A 27,144-nucleotide genomic window follows, 5' to 3' on the forward strand; every position below is an offset into this window, starting at 1 on the left:
CAAGACCCAACCTGACACAAAAAACAGGCACACACAGTCACAATCACACATTCTCACCCTCATGCGTACACATAAAAACACTCACACCCACGCACCCAACGTAAAGACAAACAACAATGGACGTTGTACACTTGCGCACACTCCCCATACATACTCTATACTCCCAGGTCTAGGTGCCGATACCCCATAGGGGCAACCAGCCCCTGGACCCAGGAGGTGCTCCCTTTCCCTCCAGGGGTGGAGACAGGCAGACAGCCCGACCTGAACCTTGTCCGGGCTACCCCGGGCTAATAAATAAAGGCAGCTAATTAAACACTGTTGAGAACTGGTCATTCAGAAGGTTGGTTTTATTCAGCAAATCATTCTTTAAAATATTATTTTATTAAAATAATGTTTTATCTGATCTTGCATTGTGAATGATTGTTTGAAGGTATACCAATTATTGCCTAAGTTGGTTCCAAGACCAACTTAACTTGATTTCCAAATTGTTCAAGATAATCCTTGGTTCTCAAAACATTAATGTAGCCCAGTTTGAACTGTGCTATATAGTACCAACTTCATAGTAAACAGTTCATAGTAATACCATTTATATAAACAAAAAGCAATGTGTAATTGATAAAAAGTGGAATAAAAGCCATAAAAAGTGGAATAAATATGAAAGATAAATATAAATTTATAATAAATAAATAAAAAGATAAAATACTATGATGTCATTTCAAAATGTGTCAGGTTTAAAAGTAGTTCATACCTGTTCAGAACACCTAGTTTAAGCATAATAAAACTGGTCATTATCATTTTACCACGTCCCTTGAATGTTACATTAATTTCCTTAAGGTGTACATCGGTGCAACGTGGCAGGTTCACAACCTACTTTTTCTTTGTGCTACAAACCCGAACAAGACTGAAACGTATCATATTGGATGAAGAGTTTTATTTCGCCCAATTACATGGGAGTGGGTGGGATTTATGGTATGCTGCTTGAGACGTTGGTCAGAGAGCAAGGCAGACAAGCCAGAGAGCACCGCGGAGCAGACATGGGACAAAAACCAGAGTAAAGGCATCTGTCACAACGGTTAATGAAGAGTTGGCGGCTGTAACGGACTGTACGAAGCATATGAAAGTGGACCAGGAGCTACTCCTTGGGGCTGCTGGACCAACAGAAGTTTCCCCATTCAGCCGTTTGGGTTCCCATATGTGAGGTTGTTGCCGTGAAGGACCTTGGTGTTTGTGTTGCATCATATGCTTACTTACTCTGCTTAGGTCTTTCCCCGATCCAATCTTGAACTCTGAAGGATTTGTGAGTACAAAATCAAACCAATGCACGTGCTTTTTATTCATTTTATTTGCTCAGTGAGCGAACGAGCTGTTTGTTTTTACCTCCAATGCACCCAAGTATTGTTTCAGGCCTGCAACGGGTTAATTTGGGGTTGAATATGGACTGAAAATGTGGTTTAAATGGTTATAACTGAAAAGAAAACTATTGTGTAAATGTTATTTTATTTTCTTATGTGAAGCAAATTAGTTCTAATTACGTTTTTTTTTTTTACTAAAATGGTTTAAATTAAAATTCTGCATCAGTGTCTTGTTTACAATGTAATTAAGTGTTATATTCCAAGGGAGTGTATTTGACATGGTCTTACGGAACTTAATTCTTAGTGGGTTAAAACAAGGTATAAACTTCTAATTTTCTACTAAGTGGAGGCATCGCCATTAAATTAATTAAGTCAAATGATTGAGGAAAAAAAGTATTAATTAAACACAAGTAGTAAGTTGTAACTCCTGTAAGCGGTTAGTACTGCAATCTTTAACATAACGTTCCCGGGGTCCCATCCAATGTACTACATTCCAACCTAATCTCTTGAATAACTTTTTAGCTACTCTGTACGGGTGCTACATAAATATTGCATCACTCAAAGCATCACTTGGGGAGATAATCATTGGTTCTCAAACATTGTATGGTAATGTTGCATCACTCTTTCGGTCATGGTTTTCAACCATCTTTGATCAACTTGTTTATATTGTACATAGCCCATTGGTCTTCCTTATTCTTTCCTTCTGCTTTGTAGTTTATTTGGGCTGTTTTAGCATAGTAAAGAGTTTGTGATTGAAATATGTTTGACTTTGAGTTTACTTATTTTTGTTAATAAATTCTTGTATTTTAAGAAATTGTGTGAATTCATGCTGTGTGTGTACAGAGTTTTGCTGTTCAATAATGCCAGAACTTGGCTCATCCCTTTCAATTTTGTCCTAATACCACCACCTAATTGGGCTGGTATTCACAGGACAACCCTTCTTTTCAATTCAGTTTATTTATATAGTGCCAATTCACAACATGTTGTCTCAAGGCACTTCACAAAAGTCAGGTACAAACATTCCAATTTATCCTAACCATTGAACAGTGCAGTCAGATTCATTTATTTATTCAAATTGGATTAAACGTTTTTCTGTCTAAGGAAACCCAGCAGATTACATCCAGTCAGAAACTTGCAGCATTCACTGCTCCTGGATGAGCATGTAGAGACAGTGTACAGTCACTGGCGTTGACTTTGCAGCAATCCCTCATACTGAGCATGCATGTAGCGACAGTAGAGAGGAAAAACTACTTTTTAACAGGAAGAAACCTCCAGCAGAACCAGGCTCAGTGTGAGCGGCCATCTGCCACGACCGACTTGGGGTTTGAGAGAAAGAACAGAGCAGAGACACAGAAAAAAGAAGCACTGATCCAGGAGTACTTTCTATGGGAAGGAAAAGTAAATGTTAGTGGATGTAGCTCCTTTAGTTGTTTCACCTAGAAAGAAAGAACAGATAAACTCTGGTTTTCAAGGTTAGAGTCTGAAAAAGAGCACATACAGTTAGTTACAGTTAAGCTCAGTCAATCGTCATGTCTAGGAGAAAGAAAGGGTTAAATATTAAAAGACAGGGCCAGGTGGATCATCGGTAGAGGGTGAGCTCAGCCGTCCACTGTGTTTTTCTGTGATAATGAGGAAATTAAAAGTGGAAAAGATTCTTTAAAGGTTGTTACAGCATTATATGATAATGATCTACTATAATGAAATTTTCTTTCAGGTGTGGAGTACTTGGTTAAATCAAACTCAAAGGTTATTAAGAAATGGTCAGACAGGACAGGGTTATGAGAAAATATTGTTATGTCTTTACACTCAATGCCATATGTGAGCACAAGGTCCAGAGAATAAAGACAAAGGTGGGTAGGTTTGTTAATGTTTTGAGCAAAGCCAATTGAGTTTAATATAACATTAAAGGCTATATTTAGGCTATCACTTTCAGTGTCAACATGAATGTTAAAATCCCCCACTATAATAACCGTATCTGTATTTAACACTAAATCTGATAAAAGGTCTGAGAACTGATCTAAAAATTGAGAGTAAGGACCTGGTGGACGGTACAAAACAACAAACAGAAGTGGTTTTAGTGCTTTGCAATTTGGATGAGAAAAACTAAGGATTAAATATTCAAAAGAGTTGTAGCTATTGATTGGTCTGGGACTAATCAATAAATCGGACTGAAAGATGGTTGCTACTTCTCCTCCTTGCCAAGTATTTCGAGGAATGTGAAAATTTAAATAATTAGTAGAAGTTGACTCATTTATAGTAACATAATCCTCTTGCTGCAGCCAGGTTTCTGTGAGGCAAAATAAATCAATCTGATTGTCACAAATCAGGTCACTAACTAGCAATGTCTTTGAAGAGAGAGATCTTATGTTCAGTAAGCCAAATTTAATTGTTTTATTTTTCTTTTTAGTCTGAGTTCTGTTTATTTTTATGGGATTTTCCTGATTTCCTCCTTTTAGATTATTTTTTAATCTATTCAATTTTGGCCATGGGTGAGACACTGTCTTAATAGGGTAATGGGTGGGTAGCAGTACAGAAGCTGCAGAGAAGAGTGTTAAACTACAACCCTGCTTCCTGGTCTGAACCCTGGTTTGTCAGAGTTTTGGAGAACTAATAAATTCGGCCAGATTCCTAGAAAGAAGAGCTGCTCCATCCAAAGTGGGATGGATGCCGTCTCTCTGGATCAGACCAGGTTTTCCCCAAAATGTTCACCAATTATCAATGTAGCCCACATCGTTTTCTGGACACCACCTAGACAGCCAGCGGTTGAATGATGCTAAACATGTTGCCCTTAACAGACCGGAATATTACTTAATAAAATACTAAAGTATTAATACTAAATATTTAATCATATATTAATATACATAATCACAACACAAAACCAGTCAAGCAGGACAACGAAACACATCCCACACCGATACCAAGGCCGCCAATAAGAAACACACGACCCAAAATGGCAGGACCACCCGAATGCAAGCTCCAGGCCAGCATAGGCACATGCACCTGCCATAGACAAATAAACCAAAACTCCCAGGGCCAGCCAGGCAGTCAAGCAGGCCCCGTGATGCACCAACCCGCCCACCACCGTCCCCCAAGGGAAAGACGCCTGCCCGGCAAGTTGAAGGGCTCCATAGAAAGGCCACAGCATGCGCAGCAAAGAGGCAAATTTGAACAGCTCCCAGAACACATAAGACATTAGACACTCAAGTTGACTCCACCCCACCAACAGATTGCACTCTGAAGGAGAATGCACCTGCAATGAGATGGTACCTACCCACCAGTTTAAGAGGCCCCTACGCCCAGCGATGCACTAAAGGCCCAGGGCCGGTGCTGGGTGCCAGAGCATGCGCTGGCTCAAAACCCTGGTGACATACCCGCAAGGACCTAAGCCCCCCTGGTCCAGCCAGGTCCCCACGCCCCAGGAACATAGAGCCCCCAAGCCAACCCCTGCCCCTTATAGGAGCGGCACGGCCGCCAGGCCAGTAACCTATGTCCACTGGCCCAGGCTCCCCAAGAGCATTGCATGCAGCCACCAGATGCCGCACCTGAGAGCCACCAAAGCCCCACCCCAGTTGGGGCCACAGCCCCTGGTGGCAGACCCTCCCACGACCCCAGCCCAGGAACACCCCAAATGCCCCAAACCTCTGAACAGGTGTACATAACCAAAGTGCGTGGATGTAATTGTCAGGTATATTGCCTGTGCAGTGAAAGCAAGTATTAGACGGTGCAAAACCCATCCTAACATCCATTGACCTGTATAGTATACTCTATGAAGGATTTTATATTGTATTAATTAGGCCCGAGCAGGAAGCCTGCAAGGGCCTATTGTAATTGCTCCGTTTATTATTGGCTTTTTGGAGGCCTTAACATATTCAAAAACTCACCAAACCTCACAGAAAGTTGTCCCCCAATGGAAATTTTCGTATTCTAATGGATTTGAAAACGGCCGTGGCCAAACGGCTCTACAGCACCCCGTAAAGTGAGATAGGCCAAATGGTGAGTCTTAGAGAGTTGAAATTTGGTACATAGCTAGATCTCCCCAAATCATGAGATAATGTCTCTTGGGTGTATGCCCTAAAACCATCAAAACCAAGTTGGCCATTTGGAGTCAAAGGGTCATTTTTGGATGTTTTTCACTTTTCATACATGTCGAACTTTAACAAACTCAAGGATTTTGAGCTACCGGCTTCATATTTGGTCAGTATGTAGTTAAGGCATTGGGGATTAAACGTTATCAATATTGTGAGTTTTTGAGCATGATGAAGGGGCGGGACCAGGCCTCAAAGTTAGCCTTCTCGTCGCAAATTTTGAACAGCAATAACTTTCACATAAATTGGATGAAATACACCAAACCTGGTATTATTAATACCTCTCAGGTTCCCAACAATCCTATCTGGTCAAATGATGACATCATCAAAGCCACGCACCCTTAGAACCTTAGGAAGTCACTTTTTTCACTTAGAAAGGTGCCTCTCTGACTCTCTTGACCCAATCAACTTGAAACGGTGTCAGAAGACAAATAACTAGTGGGTCTAACTTTATTTGAAGCACAGTGACTTTTTATAAAAGATCGTGGCCGTGGTGGCGCGGCGAAGTGTGACGTCACGCCATGGCCATACGTTTGGCTTTAATTTCCACATACATCATCTGATCAAAGCATTTAGATAAAGCGTGTGGGCGTGGCAACGCCTCAAAATATGACTTTTTGCCATGAAACACGAAACTGTTATAGTTCCTACAAGGAAAGTCACAGAGACATGAAACCTTCTGGGATTTAACCATATGATGACTGGAACAATATTCAATGGTCAATTGCTGACATCATTGAAGCCCCGCCCCGTTTCACTTAGTGTGGCTCATATTTGACCTCCTTCACCTAATCAACATGAAACTGTCTCCAATGACAGATAACATGATGGTCTAACTTGGTCTCCAGTACTGACAGGTTTGGCTTGAGGGTGTGGCCGTGGCAGCGTGGCAAAGTCTGATGTCACGCCATGGATATACGTTTGGCTTTAATTTCCACACACAACATCTGATCTGCACCAAATTAAATGTGATTGATCCTAGTCCAGTACCCAACAGAGATCTGATGAAATATTTGGTGGGCGTGGCCTAATTTCTCCTCAGCGCCCCTTAGAAAATAAAAAAATATTAGCCCCAAGCCATGCTTTGACTGAGGAATATGAAATTTGGAACACATATATAACGTCTCAGGAACTACAAAAAAGTCTCTTGGAGCATTGGTCCAAACCCCACAGGAAGTCGGCCATTTTGGATTGAAGTTGCCATTTTGACCCCGGTCATTGGATCCACTTGAAATGTAGTATACATGATCATGAGTTAATGATGGACATGCTGACACAGTCAATAGATGACATCACTTTAGCCCGCCCACTAATAAACAAATGAGTGTAGCTTCCATATGGAAGGTTCGATTCACTCCAAACTGAATATGGTTGATGTTTCTGAACCCCCAAACAGCTCTATTGGATTACATTGAAATTTGGATCAAGAGCGCCCCCTAGGACACTTCAAGGTCTATATGTCCCTCATACATCATTGGATCCACTTGAAATGTCTGCTTTTTGGAGTCAGCGGTTACCTGGCATATTGGGAAATTCGGAGAATGTCAGCAGCTGTTCTGGCCATTGTAAGGCTGCCTGGCATGTGTGATGGGATCTTCAGAGCGATCAACACTCAGACTGAGATGTTACATGAGCTGAATCGCAGACTGAATGTGATCCTTATACTGGATCGCAAGCGGGTTGCGGTTCCTGAACTCAGGGGTGAAATGGTATAAATCTTGGAGAAAGTTGTTCGCTTGGATCTGGCAGAAAGACCAGGAATTTGTCTATTTGGATTCGCCTTTGAGAAGCACCAGTGAGACTCTCAAGGCTGACGGAAAATTAAGAGTCAGCCTAACCCAAATAATTATTGTTTTTCTGAATCTGGCTCCCCTGCGCGGCCTTGATGGCTGGCTATCTTCAACTTCTCCTGGAAGTTATGTAAACATGACGCTCTGCTCCCTCTGCCCCCTCCCTTCCCTGAGAACACCTGTGGACCTGCTCAGAACTTGGCCGGTTGATGTACATTCCAATGAACTATCAAGGACAATGGCCTCTGTGACAGTGCTTCATGGACTTACTTGCACACACTCACTTGCACACACACACATGCTCAAGATAAACATATGCACCCCTCACACCACCTTCACCGTTCCCAGCATGATGTTGTTTTGTAAATTTGTTGTTTCTTTGTGCTGAGGTTTTTTGCAATCTCAAACTGTATCCTGCTAAGGATAAAGTGTGAAATATGATTTTTTTTTTCCCTCTACTTTCCTAATGTGGCCTCTTTTCTCATCTAGCAAGGGCAGCGCCTGTGAGCGGGCAGCAAAGCCTCGGTGACCCGTCCCCCCATTGTCTTGTCTTGTGTATGTTTGGATGGGTTGTACTGGAATTCTAATTTCCCCTCGGGGATCAATAAAGTATCTTTGAATTGAATTGTATACATCATCAGGGATCAATGCTGAACATGTTGCCACAGTCAGTTCATGACATCATTTCAGCCCCACCCACTAATAAATAAGTGAGTGGAGCTTCCATCTGGAAGGTCGGATTTCCCCCAAATTTTAAATGCTTCTCGCCAGATGACAACTCTGCATGTCCGCACATCATATGACATGTTGCTCACAGTCCCTCCTAGTGGCGATGTGTGGAATTGAAGGGCAGCCTCGTCGGTCATACGCAGGCGGCGATACCAGGCTCCCGCGGTCGCTGCACAGGCCAAGTTGCGCTGAGGTGCGAGGGCCATCAATGCTGCTTGCAGCTTTAATTAAGCCCGAGCAGGAAGCCTGCAAGGACCTATTGTAATTGTTGGATTTCTTATTCTTTCTTTCTTCCGCTGCGTCTTTGCGGGGCAATTTGGGGACTTTGCCATGCACGAAAACTCACAAGATTTCACCTAAAATTGTCCCCCATGTGAAAGTCTTGTTCCTTAATGTCGTTGTCAGTGGGCGTGGCCAAACGGCTCTACAGCGACCCCTAAAGTGAGATAGGCCGAACACAGGTAGAGCTCCACAAACCAAGAAAAAAAGTCTCTTGGGTGTATGCCCTAAAAAGCACAGAAAGTCGGCCATTTTGGGTCAAAGGCCAATTTTTGGTCGTTTTTCACTTTTACTCACCTTGAACTTTAACGAACTCCTCCAAGGGATTTTTAGCTATCAGCTTCATATTTCGTCAATATGCAGTTTAGGCATGGGGGATTAAAAGTTATCAAAATCCTGAGTTTTTGGCCATGTTTAGGGGGCGTGGCCAGGGCACAAAAACGATGTCCACGCCCAAAGTTAAGAAATGCAATAACTTTCCCAAAGAAACACCAAATCACACCAAAGTTGGCATGAAGGAGGACCTTCGGGTTCACAACGATCCTATGCGGTCATATGCTGACATCATCAAAGCCACGCCTCTGGGAACAGCAAGTCACTTTTTTTTACTTGGAAAGGTCGCTATCTGCCTTTCTACACTCAATCTGCTTCAAACTTTGTCAGGTGACTGATAACTAGTGGGTCTAACTTCGTTTGAAGCACAGTGACTTTTCATAAAAGGCGTGGCCGTGGTGGCGCGGCGAAGTTGGAGGTCACGCCATGGCCATACATTTGGCTTTAATTTCCACATACATCATCTGATCTCCACCAAATTCAATGTGATTGATCCTAGTCCAGTACCCAACAGAGATCTGATGACATATTTGGTGGGCATGGCCTAATTCGTCCACAGCGCCTGCTAGAAAATTTTAAAATATCAGCCCCTAGCCATGCTTTGAACGAGGAATCTGAAATTTGGAACACATATATAACTTCTCAGGACCTACAAAAAAGTCTTGTGGAGCGTTGGTCCAAACCCCACAGGAAGTCGGCCATTTTGGATTGAAGTTGCCATTTTGACCCCTGTTTTGCCCTTTCTAGCCCTCATATCTGAGTGAACTCCTCCTACAGTTTTTGACTTAGAGACTTGAAAATCACTCTGGCCCTGAACAATATTCACTGATCAGATGCTGACATCATTGAAGCCCCGTCCCCTGAGAAAAGGAAGTGTCATGTTTTCTATTAGAGAGTAAATTTTTGATGTTCTTCACCTAATCAATGTGAAACTGTCCCAAGTAACAGATAACATGATGGTCTAAGACAGTCGCCAGTACTGACCGCGTTAGCTGGAGGGTGTGGCAAATTCCGATGTCACGCCACGGCCATTTGTTTGGCTCTAAATTACACATGGATGGTCCGATTCACTCCAAAATAAATATGGGTTATCTTTGTCAGCCCGCAAACACCTCTATTGGATTACATTGGAAATTGGATCAACAGCGCCCCCTAGGGGACTTCAAGGGCTATATCTCCCTGATACATCATCGGATCCACTTGAAATGTAATATACATGATCATGAGTTAATGATGGACATGTTGACAGAGTCAATAGATGACATCACTTTAGCCCCGCCCACAAATAAACAAATGAGTGTAGCTTCCATATGGAAGGTCCGATTCACTCCAAACTGACTGTTTGATCTTAGTCAGCCCCCAAACAGCTCTATTGGATTACATTGAAATTCTAAAAATATATTGTTGCCCATCCCATATTGTATAGTTAATCTGTTAAATGGGATGAACTAAATTCCTTCAAATATATATATATTCCAGGTATTTAATTCCTTTACTCCTCCAATCTGGAGTTTATCATATTGTTTTGTAGGATGTCACGGTTGTTCTAGATGGGTGTACGTTTGCATGGGATTAGTGACCCTGTCATTTTTAGATATTCCCACCATGCTGTCAGAGAGGTCCTGATATTGAGGCTTTTAAAGCATACATGTCGTTTTATATTTGAGCTAATAAATGGTAGATATGAAATCTTAATATTATTGCATAATGTCTGTTCTACGTCTAGCCAGGGTTCATCTAGAGGACTGTGTTTAAACCATTTTAAGATTTTTGACATGTTTTGAGTCTCAGGCAGTTTTCATTATGACCTAAAGAATATAAACAAACAACAACAACAGATATAAATAAATCCCCTCATAAAGGGCTTTTAGAGATTAAAAAATATATGTGAAGCATGGATTGTAAATAATTATGGTGAAAGATCAAAATCTGATGTTTATATAAGGGTAAATGTAACTATTGATCATAATATCCCCTTAATTGAAATTTGTTCACAACTCACAAGCAAAACAAAAAACAAATTTCTATAACTGGTGGTTTGATAAATGGTAAAATGACTTAATTTATATCTTGGTTTTCTAGTCATCCAGACCACTCAAAGCGATTTAAACTAGAGCTCCCTAATTTCTGACAGTAAAGCATAATGAGTACGGTAAAATACTGTATGTATGCTTAAATCTGACCAATATGCTTAAACATATAAAGTGACTCTTTTAAACACAAGAATAAATAAAATAAATGAACTGAACTAGTGCAGCAAGACATTATAACATCAAAACACCCAGAGGTAAAACTTAAAAAGATACTATACCTAGAGACTTAATAAATGGCAGCCTAGTTTAAAGTATTGTCTGTCCTCACTGCACACAAATAAGTCCCAAACAAATTTGTTTTATTGCTTTCTAAATAAATTCTTGCCCAGAATTTACATTTTTACAAAGTAAACCCATTCCATAACCTAGGAAAGCATTCCTTCATATGGTTAATATCGGGATTTCAAGAGTACCAAAAAAATCTAATTTATTAGAATAGGTTCATGTTTTGAGTCGCTTTTAATAACACACATACACTCACCGGCCACTTTATTAGGTACACCTTGCTAGCACCAGGTTGGACCCCCTTTTGCCTTCAGAACTGCCTTAATCCTTCATAGCCTAGAATCAACAAGGTACTGGAAATATTCCTCAGAGAGTTTGGTCCGTATTGACATGATAGCATCACATAGATGCAGCAGATTTGTCGGCTGCACATCAATGATGCGAATGTCCCGTTCCACCACATCCCAAAGGTGCTCTATTGGATTGAGATCTGGTGACTGTGGAGGCCAATTGAGTACAGTGAACTCATTGTCATGTTCAAGAAACCAGTCAGAGATGATTCGTGGTTTATGACATGGGTGTGCCAAGAAAATATCCCCCACAGCATTACTCCACCACCACCAGCCTGAATCCTTGATACAAGGCAGGATGGATCCATGCGTTCATGTTGTTGACGCCAAATTCAGACCCAACCATCCGAATGTCGCAGCAGAAATCGAGACTCTTCAGACCAGGCAACATTTTTCCAGTCTTCTATCGTCCAATTTTGGTGAGCCTGTGTGAACTGTAGCCTCAGTTTCCTGTTCTTAGCTGACGGGAGTGGCACCCGGTGTGGTCTTCTGCTGCTATAGCCCATCTGCCTCAAAGTTCGGCGTGTTGTGCGTTCAGAGATGCTCTTCTGCATGCCTTGGTTGGTTGTAACGAGTGGTTACAGGGTCCTCTGACCTCTGGCATCAACAAGGCATTTGCGCACACAGAACTGCCGCTCACTGGATATTTTCTCTTTTTCGGACCATTCTCTGTAAAACCCTAGACATGGTAGTGCGTGAAAATCCCAGTAGATCAGCAGATTCTGAAATACTCAGACCAGCCCGTCTGGCACCAACAACCATGCTACGTTCAAAATCACTTAAATCCCTTTTCTTCCTCGTTCTGATGCTCGGTTTGAACTGCAGCAGATCGTCTTGACCATGTCTACATGCCTAAATGCACTGAGTTGCAACCATTTGATTGGCTGATTACAAATTTCCTATTATTTGCCTATTATTTGCTTTCCTGCCAATTGAAGGCAGGTCTAATGATTTCAGGAAATCAGTTATCTGTTTTTTCATCAGCATTCATAGTTTAGCTGTATAAGGATTTGTAGTATGTTTCAAATATATTTTGAATTTTATCTAAATCGGATGCCAGTTTTTTGTCAGCAGGGTCTAAAATTTTATGTATGGTATTTTCGGCTTGTTCTTCCCTAATCCACCATGCTTTAGGTCCTGCCTCATAATACCTCTGTCTCATGTATCGTATGTTCTTTTCAACTTCTTCGCCTAATATCTTGTCTATTTCCTGTCTAATTTGGTGAATTACCCTTATACTTATATTCGTTAAATGTGTCTGCTCCAAGGCCTTTAATCTGTCCTGTAATTTTAAATCTTGTGCCTTTTTCTTTGTAAGCACAGTTTGTCTAGTAATTATTTTTCCCCTAAGGACAGCTTTAGCTGCATCCCAAGATACCGGGGTTTGTCTCCCTATTATTATTGTCTGGCAGATACAGGTTTAAATCTGTAGCCAATGAGTTTTACAAACGTAGGGTAATTCAACATGCTAGTATTTGGTCTCCATAAGGTTTTCCTCTGTCTTCCATCTAAATGTAATGTTAAGTAAATTCCCGAGTTGTCAGAAAAATCTCGCTGGCCTATCCTGCAATTCTTCACCGTGTTAAGGTCCCTATTATACATAAAATAGTAATCAATCCTTGAGTACACAGAGGGCCGAGGCGAGTAGAAAGTAAATCCTGGTGTTTACCCGTGGAAGGACTAACACATGTCAATAAGTCCTAAATCTGATAACATTGTTTTTATTCGTTTCTTTGTTGGGGAGCCTCTTCTAACTGGGGATTTTACAGCAAACTGAAATCTCCTGCAGAAATAAGCGTTATCTGTGTGTATCTAGTGACACAATATTATAAAATTTATGAAACATTGGTTTGCTATAGTAAGTCATGCGTATATATCATCCCAGACCCCAAAACAACATCAAACGTCACTGAACAGTAAAGATACATAACATAAGAGCTTCCACCGGTAAACTGGATACAAAAGTTGACATGAAACAGTCTTACTGTGGTGCAGCCGTATTCGCCACATTCATTAACCCGGGGCTCTTCCAGTTTCCTCCAGTACCTTTTAAGTTTCTCCCAGACCTGCTGTTGAAAACTGTCGCCATTCTTTTTCGTTTACATTTCCACTGTAGTAGCCGCTTTCAGCATCTCCTCTGTTGTCTCGTTGGTTTGGGCCTCTGTGGTGAATTTTCCGACCAGTATTACTGGTTTTCGCAGATCCTCGGAGGCCTGAGTCACGCTGTTATAGAGGAAGCTGCCAGATGAATAGAAAACTTGCATCTTGCTGAGTGGAGTCTGAAAGCAGATTCCATTCTCCTTCAGAGCTTTCTTGATTGGAATACAGTCACGTCTCTTTTTCTGTACTTACAGTGCATAATCATGATCGAAGTACACCTGTTTGTTTTAAATCTGCACCACCCTTTTCCAAGCAGCCCGCAGGATCTCTTCCTTATCGGAGAACCAGAGGAAACAGACTATAATTGTGTGGGGTGGTGCGCTTGCCGGTGGCTTTGGTCCTAATACTCGGACTTCAGTGTTGATGATACGATTCAGGCCCAGCTCGTTCTTGATGGGATTTTCAACAAAGACCTTTGCAGATGTGCCCTCTAAATCTTCCAGGACGCCATATATCCGGATGTTTTTACATCTTGATCGGCATTCCAAGTCAGACACTTTGTCCTGCACTGCCCGCTGGTTGTTCAACAACTGTACCAGAGTTTCCTTAACTCCCACATCCCAACATTCTGACAGTCTTCCACTTGCTTTATGCGCCCAGCCACTTCTTCCACCTAATCTGCTGTGTCGCGTAATCTCTGGTTTATTTCTTTGGCAAACTCGTCCATCTGTTTCTTTATGTTCTCTCGGAATCCTGCACGAAACTCTTGGAGGTCAATTTTCAGTTTGGCACTGACATTTCAGCCAACAAAACATTGCTTGCTGCTCCACGGTCAGGTCCAGCCCTGTGCTACGTCCGCTATCTTGCCTCGATGTTATGCTGTCTTCACTCAATGCAACTTTTTCCATTTTACAATCAAGAATGTTTTGTAATCCATATCCTCCTTTCTTATTTTTGTCCCCACTCATTATTTTACAGATATAACTCAGTTTTAGCCCAAATAAGAATAAGAGGCTTGTGTCGAAGCTCGTTCTTTATGCGAACATGCTATGTCGAGCACCGCCGGAAGTCTCTGATCAAGGACGTTTTGGGTGTTGTAGACTCTTTAAAGCAGTGGGTGAATGTCCCCACTCATGAAAAATGACACACATTGGACTTGATGTTGTCCTTCGGTTTGGGTGTGTGCATCTCAGAAATACAGGTCCTTCTCAAAAAATTAGCACATTGTGATAAAGTTCATTATTTTCCATAATGTAATGATGAAAATTTAACATTCGTATATTTTAGATTCATTGCACACTAACTGAAATATTTCAGGTCTTTCGTTGTCTTAATACGGATGATTTTGGCATACAGTTCATGAAAACCCAAAATTCCTATCTCACAAAATTAGCATATTTCATCCGACCAATAAAAGAAAAGTGTTTTTAATACAAAAAACGTCAACCTTCAAATAATCATGTACAGTTATGCACTCAATACTTGGTCGGGAATCCTTTTGCAGAAATGACTGCTTCCATGCGGCGTGGCATGGAGGCAATCAGCCTGTGGCACTGCTGAGGTCTTATGGAGGCCCAGGATGCTTCGATAGCGGCCTTTAGCTCATCCAGAGTGTTGGGTCTTGAGTCTCTCAACGTTCTCTTCACAATATCCCACAGATTCTCTATGGGGTTCAGGTCAGGAGAGTTGGCAGGCCAATTGAGCACAGTGATACCATGGTCAGTAAACCATTTACCAGTGGTTTTGGCACTGTGAGCAGGTGCCAGGTCGTGCTGAAAAATGAAATCTTCATCTCCATAAAGCTTTTCAGCAGATGGAAGCATGAAGTGCTCCAAAATCTCCTGATAGCTAGCTGCATTGACCCTGCCCTTGATAAAACACAGTGGACCAACACCAGCAGCTGACACGGCACCCCAGACCATCACTGACTGTGGGTACTTGACACTGGACTTCTGGCATTTTGGCATTTCCTTCTCCCCAGTCTTCCTCCAGACTCTGGCACCTTGATTTCCAAATGACATGCAGAATTTGCTTTCATCCGAAAAAAGTACTTTGGACCACTGAGCAACAGTCCAGTGCTGCTTCTCTGTAGCCCAGGTCTGGGGAATGCGGCACCTGTAGCCCATTTCCTGCACACGCCTGTGCACGGTGGCTCTGGATGTTTCTACTCCAGACTCAGTCCACTGCTTCCGCAGATCCCCCAAGGTCTGGAATCGGCCCTTCTCCACAATCTTCCTCAGGGTCCGGTCACCTCTTCTCATTGTGCAGCGTTTTCTGCCACACTTTTTCCTTCCCACAGACTTCCCACTGAGGTGTCTTGATACAGCACTCTGGGAACAGCCTATTTGTTCAGAAATTTGTTTCTGTGTCTTACCCTCTTGCTTGAGGGTGTCAATAGTGACCTTCTGGACAGCAGTCAGGTCGGCAGTCTTACCCATGATTGGGGTTTTGAGTGATGAACCAGGCTGGGAGTTTTAAAGGCCTCAGGAATCTTTTGCAGGTGTTTAGAGTTAAGTCGTTGATTCAGATGATTAGGTTCATAGCTCGTTTAGAGACCCTTTTAATGATATGCTAATTTTGTGAGATAGGAATTTTGGGTTTTCATGAGCTGTATGCCAAAATCATCCGTATTAAGACAATAAAAGACCTGAAATATTTCAGTTAGTGTGCAATGAATCTAAAATATATGAATGTTAAATTTTCATCATGACATTATGGAAAATAATGAACTTTATCACAATATGCTAATTTTTTGAGAAGGACCTGTATGCTATTTCAGTGTCTGGTTGTTTCCCTGTGCGCTTTACCATTTCGCTGCACAGCTCTGTTGATAAACTCTAGAACGAAAAACACAAGCACTTAATACCTCTTTAGCGCTTCAATTTTCTGCTTTATTTCTTAATTGTGGGATTTATAGTGCAACCAGTGAAAGCGCGGAGGCCCTATCTGTTTTGCTTAACTCCACCTGCACCAATATTTTGGACTCTATTGCACCAGTAATGGCTGTGCTTGCCAAGCCTTGGCTGAATGAATATACTCATGCCATCAGACGCGAATGCAGACACGCTGAGAGGAGATGGAAAAAATCTAGACTGTATGTTTCCCTACTATCACTGAGAGACATGTTGCCTTTGGGATCCATGTTTTTAAGTATAACCTTTCATTCCATTGCTTCGCTGATGACCTTCAGATTTATCTGCCCTTAAAAGCAGGGAAAGACTCATTTCAACTTTTACTGTGCTGCCTTGAAAACGTTGGATTGTGGTTGTCTCTAAACTTTTTTTAAACTAAATGAAAACAAAACAGAGATTGTCTTCTTTGGGAATTCTGTAACAGATGGCACTCTGGGCCCTTTATCCTCCTATTTTAAGGATAATGTCAAAAACGTGGGTGTTTTTCTTGATGATCCCCTTAAACTACAAAGGCAGATGAAGGGAAAGCCATACCTTTCAGCTGATGTGTTTGAGCTTCTCATTCGCTTGTTTGTTACCCACAGATTGGACTGCAACTCCCTGTACTTTGGCTTGGAACAGTCCTCTTTTCAGCATCTCCGGTTAGTACAAAACGCTTCAGCGGTTTTGATGTGTGTCAAGGCAGAGAAGGTAATCTCACACATATATGTAGAACCAAAAGGCAAAAGTTCAAATAGTGCATGTTTTCCCAGTTCAGGGTATTCCTTCCCCACGTCACACCAAAATTCAGTCAATTTCTTCTTAGCAAATGCCATTTTGCCCACGGTCAGACGATAAATCCATCAGATGCTCCTGCAGCCTTACATAAAGGTTGTTGCTGCTCTCACTAACAATGAATGGGTTCCTCACCCAATCCAGTCTTTCTGACTTTTCTTCAATGTCCTGAAAATACTGGCTGAAATCAGTGCAGAGGTTGGACAGATGTGCTTGCACCAGTTTGACCACTGGACCCCTGGCAGCATCAGTGACAACATGGGCATCAAGTAGTGGGAAAGAGCTCACATCTCCCTCATCACATTTCCTGTCCCATAGTTTGAGCTTTTTATTGAATCCTTTAACTTTGTCATACATTTTCAGGATGTGTGACTTATTTTTCCTGAAGTGATAGGTTGAGCTCATTTAATTTGGCAAACACATCAGTGAGATATGCCACCCACTTGGCAAAACCTTCACTGCTAAGTTAATAAAGTCTCAATAGCATTTTACGACAAGACAGCCAGCGCTCGTCAGTGTGTGGCAAAAGCTGTTTGTGCTCTGCACCGTTTTCATGAACAAAGAGTTTCAAACAGTCTGTGATTCATTGGCCAGGATTGGATGAGGTTTATTATCTTCACAGCATCATCCATTACAGCATTTAATCAGGACTAACTCTCTTACTAGCCAGTGCTTCACGATGAATAATATAATGCATCCATTTAATGTCGGGATTTACCATTTTAATGTGTCCAAACAGTCCCTTCACGCTTCCCGTCATCTCAGCCATCAGTACAGATGTAGCTGCAGGTTTTCCACTGCAGATCATGAACTTTGAAAAACTGTCTATAACCTGGAACATCTCTTCCCCGGTTGTCCTTCCTGGTACCCATTTGCAAAATAAGATATGCTCGCTCATCACACATCTTATTAAAGAACGAAGGCGAGGAGCTGAGCATCTAAGCATCACAAGCATCTTCCTGCCCACAGCCATCAGCATCTACAACGGCTCTTTGAAGAAACCTTCATAATGAGCTACAACATCATTTAATTTCCCCTTGGGATTAATAAAGTATTTTTGAATTGAATTGAATCTCCACTCACATCTGTCTATTCATCCAGCTGCAAAGCAAACTGACTGGCTTGTTTCATTCTGTAGACGTAGAAGTAAATCTATACAAAACATATTTTTCACTGTACTGTCTAGGTTTAGGGTTGGCCTCTTTCTTGCGTTTCTTGGACTCTGCTGAACCCTCTCTTGGATCCAGAGCATCAGTACGTTTCTGCCATTTTTCCATATTTGACTGGGGCTGCTTGGGCGCATTCTTGCCTTGTGACCTTTGTCTGTACCGTGCCCCCCCTCCCAGTCTGTGGTCCCAGATACTGTTGTTTTTGATGCAAACAACTAATTAATATGCTAACTCACCACCAAGTGGTCTGGGGTTAGAATTGCAATCTGTCAAAATGGTTTAAGATGTTGAAAATGGATGGATGATCATTGCTGTCTTATATGAGTTTTCCATGTGGTGATTAGTGTGGAAGCTTAAAGCTTTGCTTGGTAGATTAAAAGTGTTACTATTGTTTTTACCATATGTGAAAATAAATTCTGTGTAGATTGTTCTGGGCATAAGGAAACAGTCACATTGAGCAGCATGCAAGGCCTGTTTGGGAACAAGTTAGATAAGGAAAAGTTATTGGCGTGAGGAAAGACTAATGGACTTGTTATTGTAGAAGCGAACCTGTAGGCTGGATAGAAACAGTCCAGTTGGAAAGAATGATATCTTGAATCCTGCCAGGTCGCTTTGACATTAGTGTTCAGTGTGCCAGAAAATGTGCGTAAATGGAAAAGATACTTTGGATTGGTCAAAAGTTATACATACACAACAATGACATGACTTTTGTATAGATATGTCCTGACTCGTGTCAGGGATTCGGGATCGTTGGGATTTTGTATTATGAAGATGTATTGCAGCATCTGACAAACATCAATGTTATCCTGAGGAGAATTTCAAGATCAAGTTTTTCCCTTAACTTTTAACTCTCAGAAGCAAAGAAGCAGCTGTTTAGTAATCCTTTTTAATGCAACATTGCCACTTGTTTCATTTACCACCACATTTAACACATTCGTTAATTATGGTATATTTTATTACACCTGATGGTTATACTGATACAGACTCGAGGTCCATTGAAATTAAATATATTATCTGTCTTATCATAGTAAAAACTGCAGTAGGTATGCAGAATCATTGTACTGTTTATCGTTCTCCTGACATTATTTTATCATCATAGGAATTTTGATTTATTGTGACGATAGACCCTACAGGACAACAACAAAGAAGTATTGTTAAGTCCATTATTTTTACAATTTTTTTCACTGCTGGTTCCAGGAAAGCAGCAATAAATTCATCCATTTAGTTTTTTTTTTTTTGTAAGAGCAGTATTTGTGTTTGTTGGGCTAAGACTGCAGTGATGTGCACAGATATACTATCTATTTCCAAAACAAGACTGTAATGTATCTTTATCATCACTTTTATCATTATTGCAGAAAAATGTGATAAAATTAGACATATTACTGTCTAAACTGGTTGCAAATGAAAAGAAAACTTCATACTTGAGAGGCACAGGCTTGATAATAGAACATATAAAATTTTAAGGTTTTAAAGCTTCTCAATGTTTGGTTTGTTTTAATCTCAACACTGACAGACTTACCGTTCAAACTTGACAGCCATGGTCATCACATCTCCATCCATTATTGGCCTGTCAGGCTGATTGCTGCTGTGAAGGGCATCCTTCTTGGCCTGCAGCTGTTCCTGGATCTCCTGGTAAAACGTCTGCAGTCCATATGCCTCACTGCAGTACAATACAATCACATATTTTTAACTCTACACAACACCTTAAGATGCCTTACTGATAATATTCCATTCTCTGCCTGGTTTAAGAAAGCAAATGTTTTAGACAAATAAATCATGTACCTTATCTCAGCATTGGTCTGTGCTGCCTGCACCTGCCTACCCAGCGGAGACTCCACCTTGTCTCTTAACATCTGGCACAGGCAGTACTTAGTGTTGAAAGCATGGTTGTCATATCGGATTGCCTGTAAACAGAAAATGAAAGAAATTAGGTCAGAGTCTTATTGTCAGAATTATGGGAAATGTCAAAAATATTACCGTAATGATATTGACAAATCATTAGCTAGTAAAAGCACTGTTTACTGAAAGAATTTCATTCTTCAAATCCCGAAGTTAAAAAACACGAGGTAATTATGCAGCACAAATTAACTGCTTTTTGCTACTCTGCTATTCTCCAACTGTGCATAATCTGTATTTATTACTGCCATTCACTTCATGTTCTCTCTCAGTGTTCATGTTTGTCTCTTTATAAAAGTTAATTGAGGCCTGCCATTAATGTTTAGCTCCAGCAGCAGGTCATTGGGTAAACTGCTGCTGCTAATAACCTGTTCTTTTTTTAATATATGATAAACTTGACTCTTTTTTCGTATTTACTCCATCTCTCGTCTGAACAAAGTCACTGAAGAAGCAACTGCTGCATATAGATTTTACCACTGGCTTAGAATTTATATGTTAAGCAGTGCCTCTCTGATAGATGAAGGTGTTAAAACAGCTACCATTGAAATTAATGCTTTGCCCTTTATTTAACATAGAAAGAACTCCTGGACCAGTACATGTATTTTTTGTGCTCCTGCCATAGTCTTCTCAAACCTCAAGTTTCTATCAGTAGATGGTTAATCACACCAAGCCAGGTTCTCTTGAGGGTTTCTTCCTATTCAAAGGACCTTTTTTGTTTCAGTGGTCATAACATACATGCTCATTATGAGGTAAAATGACAAAGTTCCCAACTCGATGCAATCAACTGGTCATATCCTTGTTCGGAATTCCTAGAAAGGCAGTGATTCGATGCAATAAGCTGCGTATTCTTAGAAAAGGTCTTAAATGCTGGAAAATAAACAGATGAAAAACAAATAATAAACATAACATGACTTCAGCGTTTTCTAACTAGAATCGAATTGGAATGTATGTCATTGAATCTGTCTATATGATTGGATATAATTAAATACACTGCTCAAAAAAATGAAGGGAACACTCAAATAACACATCCTAGATCTGAATGAATGAAATATTCTCATTGAATATTTTGTTCTGTAAAAAGTTGAATGTCCTGACAACAAAATCACACAAAAATCATCAATGGAAATCAAATGTATTAACCAATGGAGGCCTGGATTTAGAGTCACACACAAAATTATAGTGGAAAAACACACTACAGGCTGATCCAACTTTGATGTAATGTCCTTAAAACAAGTCAAAATGAGGCTCAGTATTGTGTGTGGCCTCCATGTGTCTGTATGACCTCCCTACAGCGCCTGGACATGCTCCTGATGAGACGGCAGATGATCTCCTGAGGGATCTCCTCCCAGACCTGGACTAAAGCATCCACCAACTCCTGGACAGTCTGTGGTGCAACGTGACGTTGGTGGATGGAGTGAGACATGATGTCTCAGATGTGCTCAGTCGGATTCAGGTCTGGGGAACGGGTGGGCCAGTCCATAGCTTCAATGTCTTCATCTTGCAGGAACTGCTGACACACTCCAGCCACATGAGGTCTAGCATTGTCCTGCATTAGGAGGAACCCAGGGCCATCGCACCAGCATATGGTCTCACAAGAGGTCTGAGGATCTCATCTCGGTACCTAATGGCAGTCAGGCTGCGGCCCTCCAAAGAAATGCCACGCCACACCATTACTGACCCACTGCCAAACTGGTCATGCTGAAGGATGTTGCAGGCAGCATATCGCTCTCCACAGTGTCTCCAGACTCTGTCACGTCTGTCACATGTGCTCAGTGTGAACCTGCTATCATCTGTGAAGAGCACAGGGCGCCAGTGGCGACTTTGCCAATCCTGGTGTTCTCTGGCAAATGCCAAGCGTCCTGCACGGTGTTGGGCTGTGAGCACAACCCCCATTTGTGGACGTCGGGCCCTCATACCATCCTCATGGAGTCGGTTTCCAACTGTTTGTGCAGACACATGCACATTTGTGGCCTGCTGGAGGTCAATTTGCAGTGCTTCTCCTGTTCCTCCTTGCACAAAGGCGGAGGTAGCGGTCCTGCTGCTGGGTTGTTGTCCTCCTACGGCCTCCTCCACGTCTCCTAGTGTACTGGTCTGTCTCCTGGTAGCGCCTCCAGGCTCTGGACACTACGCTGACAGACACAGCAAACCTTCTCACCACATTTTGCATTGATGTGCCATCCTGGATGAGCTGCGCTACCTGAGCCACTTGTGTGGGTTGTAGAGTCCGTCTCATGTTACCACGAGTGTGAAAGCACCACCAACATTCAAAAGTGACCAAAACATCAGCCAGAAAGCATAGGTACTGAGAAGTGGTCTGTGGTCCCCACCTGCAGAACCACTCCTTTATTGAGTGTGTCTTAATAATCGCCAAAGATTTCCCCCTGTTGTCTATTCCATTTGCACAACAGCATGTGAAATTGATTGTTAATCAGTGTTGCTTCATAAGTGGACAGTTTGATTTAATTGGAGTTATATTGTGTTGTTTAAGTGTTCCCTTTATTTTTTTTTGAGCAGTGTATATTTATGTACAGGAATTTGATCTGCTTGTTTTGTAAAGTGCCTTGCACATATTTGACAAGAATTGACACTATTTAAATAACCTGAAATGATTTTAAAATTACTTTTACCCCAGTCTTTACTTTTAATTACTGTGTTGAGTTAGTTCCAGTCAATAAACTTTTTAAAGCTCTTATGATATTATATAACCATTTCCACAATTATAAGTCAAATCAATCCATAGACTTCTTACAGGAAGCCTTTCAGTGACATTGCAATTAAAATTGCTCCTAAATTTCAAACTAAACTCATGACTTTCATTCATTATGCTTTAAAGCAGCTGATTCCCCTGTTTTGTACACAAAGCATCGGAAGATAACCTTAGGGATATCAGACAGATAGTTAGGAACTCGAAATGGAAGATTACTTTGAAATTATTCTCTGTGTGTTGGTGAGAGAGTAAATATGTAAAATGATAAAGACCACTACTACTACTACTTTGTAAAGTCATTGGTTCATTGGTGTGGCTTCACCTTGTAAAATAAAATTTTGCATATATTCAGGACATTTTAATAACACCATGAGCATGTTTGATAATCATGATAAAGTTGCTCACAATAATCATGATAGTATTTGTTTAATTTAGTTATATCCCTGTTATTAATATGGCTTAATTTAAAGTTAGCTTTCATTATCATTGCTGTCAATTTGTTAAAAACAGCTTAGGACTAATGCCTGGTTGACATGGCAGGATTTCTATGACAATTTTTGACCCGAACTTTCCCTCCCGCCATGCCCCAAACATCTGGATGGCTTAAAAGATAATCTATTCAGATCTTCTTGCTGTGTGTGGTGTGTTAATAGTGATCTAGTCTGCTCGGAAGAATGTTGGTACCGCTCCAACCTCAACTCTGGGATATTCAATCTAAGACAAGGAAGCATGCAGCCTGTTGAACATTACGTGTAGCCAATCAGAAAGCGAGGTGACAGAAACCTAGAGGGGAATAACTCTGAACTCATGTTTGATCCCGAGAGAGAAATGTACCATCTATGTTTGTGAGTGATATCTGTTCATGTGCGGCGTGTTGTGCTTGTCGTGTGGCTGTATACCACACACTGTAGGACCGAACACCTTCAATTTTTCACCCACAATCATGTATGTGGTCTCTTAGGTTTTGAAAATCAACCGACAATTTAAAATCTTGCCTGTTAAACCAGGCATTAAAGATTTTTTTTATTCAAAAAGGTGCTTTTTTTCTGCAGTCACAAATAAAACAATATAGTTTTAAAGTTTTCTACCTGGTCAGTATCAATCAGTCACCTGATATCTTTCATAGAAGACCCTGGCTAGATAAACGACAATGTGGTCAACTTCTTCAGATTACGCAAACAGAATCTAAAACCTCTTAAAACTATGCTTGGCTTGAAAATTATGATGAAAGTCAACAATAACTCACTTTACCAATCTGTATCACACAAACAAAATTTTAGAAAACCATAAAATGTTAAAAATCTTAAATGTCATCCCTCTCCCGTTTTCTATGTATGATGATGAACTTACATATTTAATGTATTCCTTCATGACCTTTTCCACAGGAAGTGTTCCCTGGCTGCTGAACACAGATGGATTCCACATGGCAGCACGAGCCAACATGACAGACGAGGCACCCGTTACCTTTCTGAACTTCTCAATATCACTGTTGTTCTTCACCAAATCTAGAGAGCCTCCACTGCAGGAGAGGTAATATAGTAAGATTATTAAGCAAGTTTACAGACTGCTTAACATAAAATACAACATAAAAATGAGTAAAAACAATAATTAATGATACAATAAACAACAACCAATGCAATCCAACCATGCAAAAGAGGGCTAGTGTTCCACTGCACTTCAGCTGTCATCCTACCTCCCAAGGATGACTATTCCACACAACTGGGATACAAAATGGACGGTTCCCAAAAGCTTTTAGTCAAGAGCAGGGAAAGACTTAGCACAAAAAAGAATTTGAGTGTGGTTGCTTATTCATTTATGGTAAGGGAGATGTTTTGGTAAAGGGTCTTGAGACAAAACTCAGTTTCAATTAAGTTTATTCATACAGCGCTAATTCACAATGAAAACTAAATTGTAACAATGCTACTAACCAATAAATCAAATACCCTTCGTAATCCTGTTTCTATCTCTTCAAGTTTTGCAACATTTGAAGGAAAATGCATTTGTGGGTTGATTGGCAGATTTCTATAAAAAATGTCCAAAGCCTCTCTGCCAATGCCAAACCAATTATTCTGCTATTGACTCTTTTTTGCTGTTGTTTATTGGTACTGGATTTTTAAAGTTTGTAGAAACAAGACAAATTTGCATTTCCTGTGAAAATCCGGTGTGAATGCTGTAAGCTGAATTCTTTAGCTGAAAAATGGAAGAAACAAGCTGAATTTGACTACAGAAAATCTGCCAAAATGTAATGAATTAGCAGAAATGCTAAACTCCCATGCTGAAACCTGGCAGAAAGAGGCCAAGGTTGACAGAATGTTCAATAAATGAAATTCAATGAATTAGCAGATAACAGAAGAGGTAGCTGAAAGATCCTTACATTGACAGCAGAAAAGTGGCTGAAATATGACAAATTAGCAGAAATAGCAGAAACATTAGCAAGAAAACGGTCATCTGAACTGTTCAAGTAGGAAGACTATAAGCTACAAAACAGCTTAACAAGTTAAAGTTACCTCAAAACTACTTGTTGTTGAAACAGAGTATTATAACAGCAGTGTATAGGCTAAAATTAGCTAAAAAGCAAATGCAAGCTAAAATGCTAACATTAACTCACTCCATTCAATATGCTAATTTATCCTTATAAGTGAAAATTAGCTAAAATGCTAATGTTAGCTTAAATGGTCTCTTAAAAGCCTGATTGTCAATGATTGTATAAAAAGGATTTCAGTTTGAACCCGGAATCACATCAGAAGTCACTACAGATGCATAAACACTGTGTTGAAAATAAACTCTAGGGGGATCACACTCATCAGCCTCCCGGCACTAAGTCGAGCCTGTTCTCGGTCCGGTGCATGTTGGACTCCGGCAGGGCTGCCCTTTGTCACCGGTTCTGTTCATAACTTTTATGGACAGGATTTCTAGGTGCAGCCAAGGGCCGTAGAGGGCCTGTTTTGGGGACCAGTGGATTTTGTCTCTCCTTTTTGCAGATGACGTGGCCACACTGGCCCCCTCTAGCCAAGACCTACCGCATGCACTGGGGGTTGTCCACAGCCGAGTGTGAAGCGGCTGGGATGTGGATTAGATCCTCCAGGTCAGAGTCCATGGTTCTCGACTGGAAAAGGGTGGCTTGCCCTCTTCAGGTTGGAGGGGAGTTCCTGCCTCAAGTGGAGGAGTTCAAGTATCTTGGGGTCTAGTTCATGAGTGAGGGTAGAATGGGGCAGGAGATCGATAGACGGGTCAGTGCGGCTACCGCAGTAATGGGAATGCTGTGCCAGTCCGTTGTGTTGAAGACAGAGCTGAGCCGAAGCTCCCGATTTACCGGTCGGTCAAAGCTCCTAACATCACCTATGGCCATAACCGAAAGAATGAGATCCCGTATACAAGCCGCTGATATGAGCTTCCTCCGTTAAGTGGCCGGGCACTCCTTCAGAGATAGGGTGAAGAGCTCGGCCATCTGGGGGGAGCTCGGAGTACATCCGCTGCTCCTCCACATTGAGAGGAGCCAGTCGAGGTGGCTCGCGCATCTACACCGGATGCCTCTCTCAGCTTAAATAGAACATCTGAGAATGGCACAAAGCCGGCATCCCGACGTCCTTGTTTTTGCTGGAAACGAACATTTTCAACTTAAACATCTTGATGCTCTTGATCAATTTTTAATGCTTTAGCTAGTCACCAGTTCTGGTCATACATGACAGCAAGCCAGTCTTCACTTTAAACATCACTAGGGCTTATCTCAACTGTTGTGCCTTCGGGTCCCCTCCTGGGCTCCTTCTCCATGTCCTCCATCAACATTTCCAGAGGGCTCTGTACTTCAGCAGTGGTCGAACTTTCATGGACATCTGGGTCCTGTGTTATGTCACCCAAAGAGTGAGTGCCTGGACTAAAACACTTGCAAATCTGTGGCTCTGTGCAAAAACATGAAGAGAGCCTACAATGGATGATGTTTCTCTGAGCTAACAACTGAGCTTGATGAATGTTTCTTGTTCCTGAGATGGATTTCAGGGTTTGCATGAGGAGGGTGTCATAAGAATGAAAATCATCATTTGTCACATATTGTAGTTTGACACCATGTTATAGAATACTTTGCCATCCCAATATCCCGACCTCTCAGCACAATACTGCCAGCACGTCTTTTCAAGGTCACCCCAATGCCATCTGGACCACCCTTGCCATGTGATGTTGGGAAGAAATTCATAGCTTTCTTGAATCCCAGAATTCCAGGGACAACAGAGAGGAGAAAGAAGTTCCTTTTGTTTTGATATTGTTTGCTTGGACCATTCGACCAAAAGTGAACAGAGTTTATAGAGGAATATCTGACATGAATATCTTTGAGGATTTGATCCATATACAGGGGTT

At 41.3% G+C, this 27,144-nt stretch overlaps 1 protein-coding gene and 1 long non-coding RNA gene across 2 annotated transcripts in view; one reads left to right on the plus strand and one right to left on the minus strand.

Moving 5' to 3' along the window:
- LOC124858938 overlaps positions 1-24,285 on the plus strand; it is a 38,197-nt gene extending 13,912 nt beyond the window's left edge. Inside the window, exon 4 of the long non-coding RNA XR_007035980.1 lies at positions 24,180-24,285. This is a non-coding gene — a long non-coding RNA (uncharacterized LOC124858938). The remainder of the gene's footprint in view (positions 1-24,179) is intronic.
- Positions 1-27,144, minus strand: part of dus2 (dihydrouridine synthase 2) — a 51,520-nt gene that overhangs the window by 6,088 nt on the left and 18,288 nt on the right. Inside the window, exons 11-13 of the mRNA XM_047351259.1 lie at positions 24,145-24,313; positions 19,974-20,095; positions 19,711-19,851 (exon numbers count right to left, since the gene is read on the minus strand). Coding sequence (XP_047207215.1) covers positions 19,711-19,851; positions 19,974-20,095; positions 24,145-24,313 — 432 coding nt within the window. The remainder of the gene's footprint in view (positions 1-19,710; positions 19,852-19,973; positions 20,096-24,144; positions 24,314-27,144) is intronic.

The sequence above is a fragment of the Girardinichthys multiradiatus genome, chromosome 2 (genome assembly GCF_021462225.1).
Source record: "Girardinichthys multiradiatus isolate DD_20200921_A chromosome 2, DD_fGirMul_XY1, whole genome shotgun sequence".
NCBI lineage: Eukaryota > Metazoa > Chordata > Actinopteri > Cyprinodontiformes > Goodeidae > Girardinichthys > Girardinichthys multiradiatus.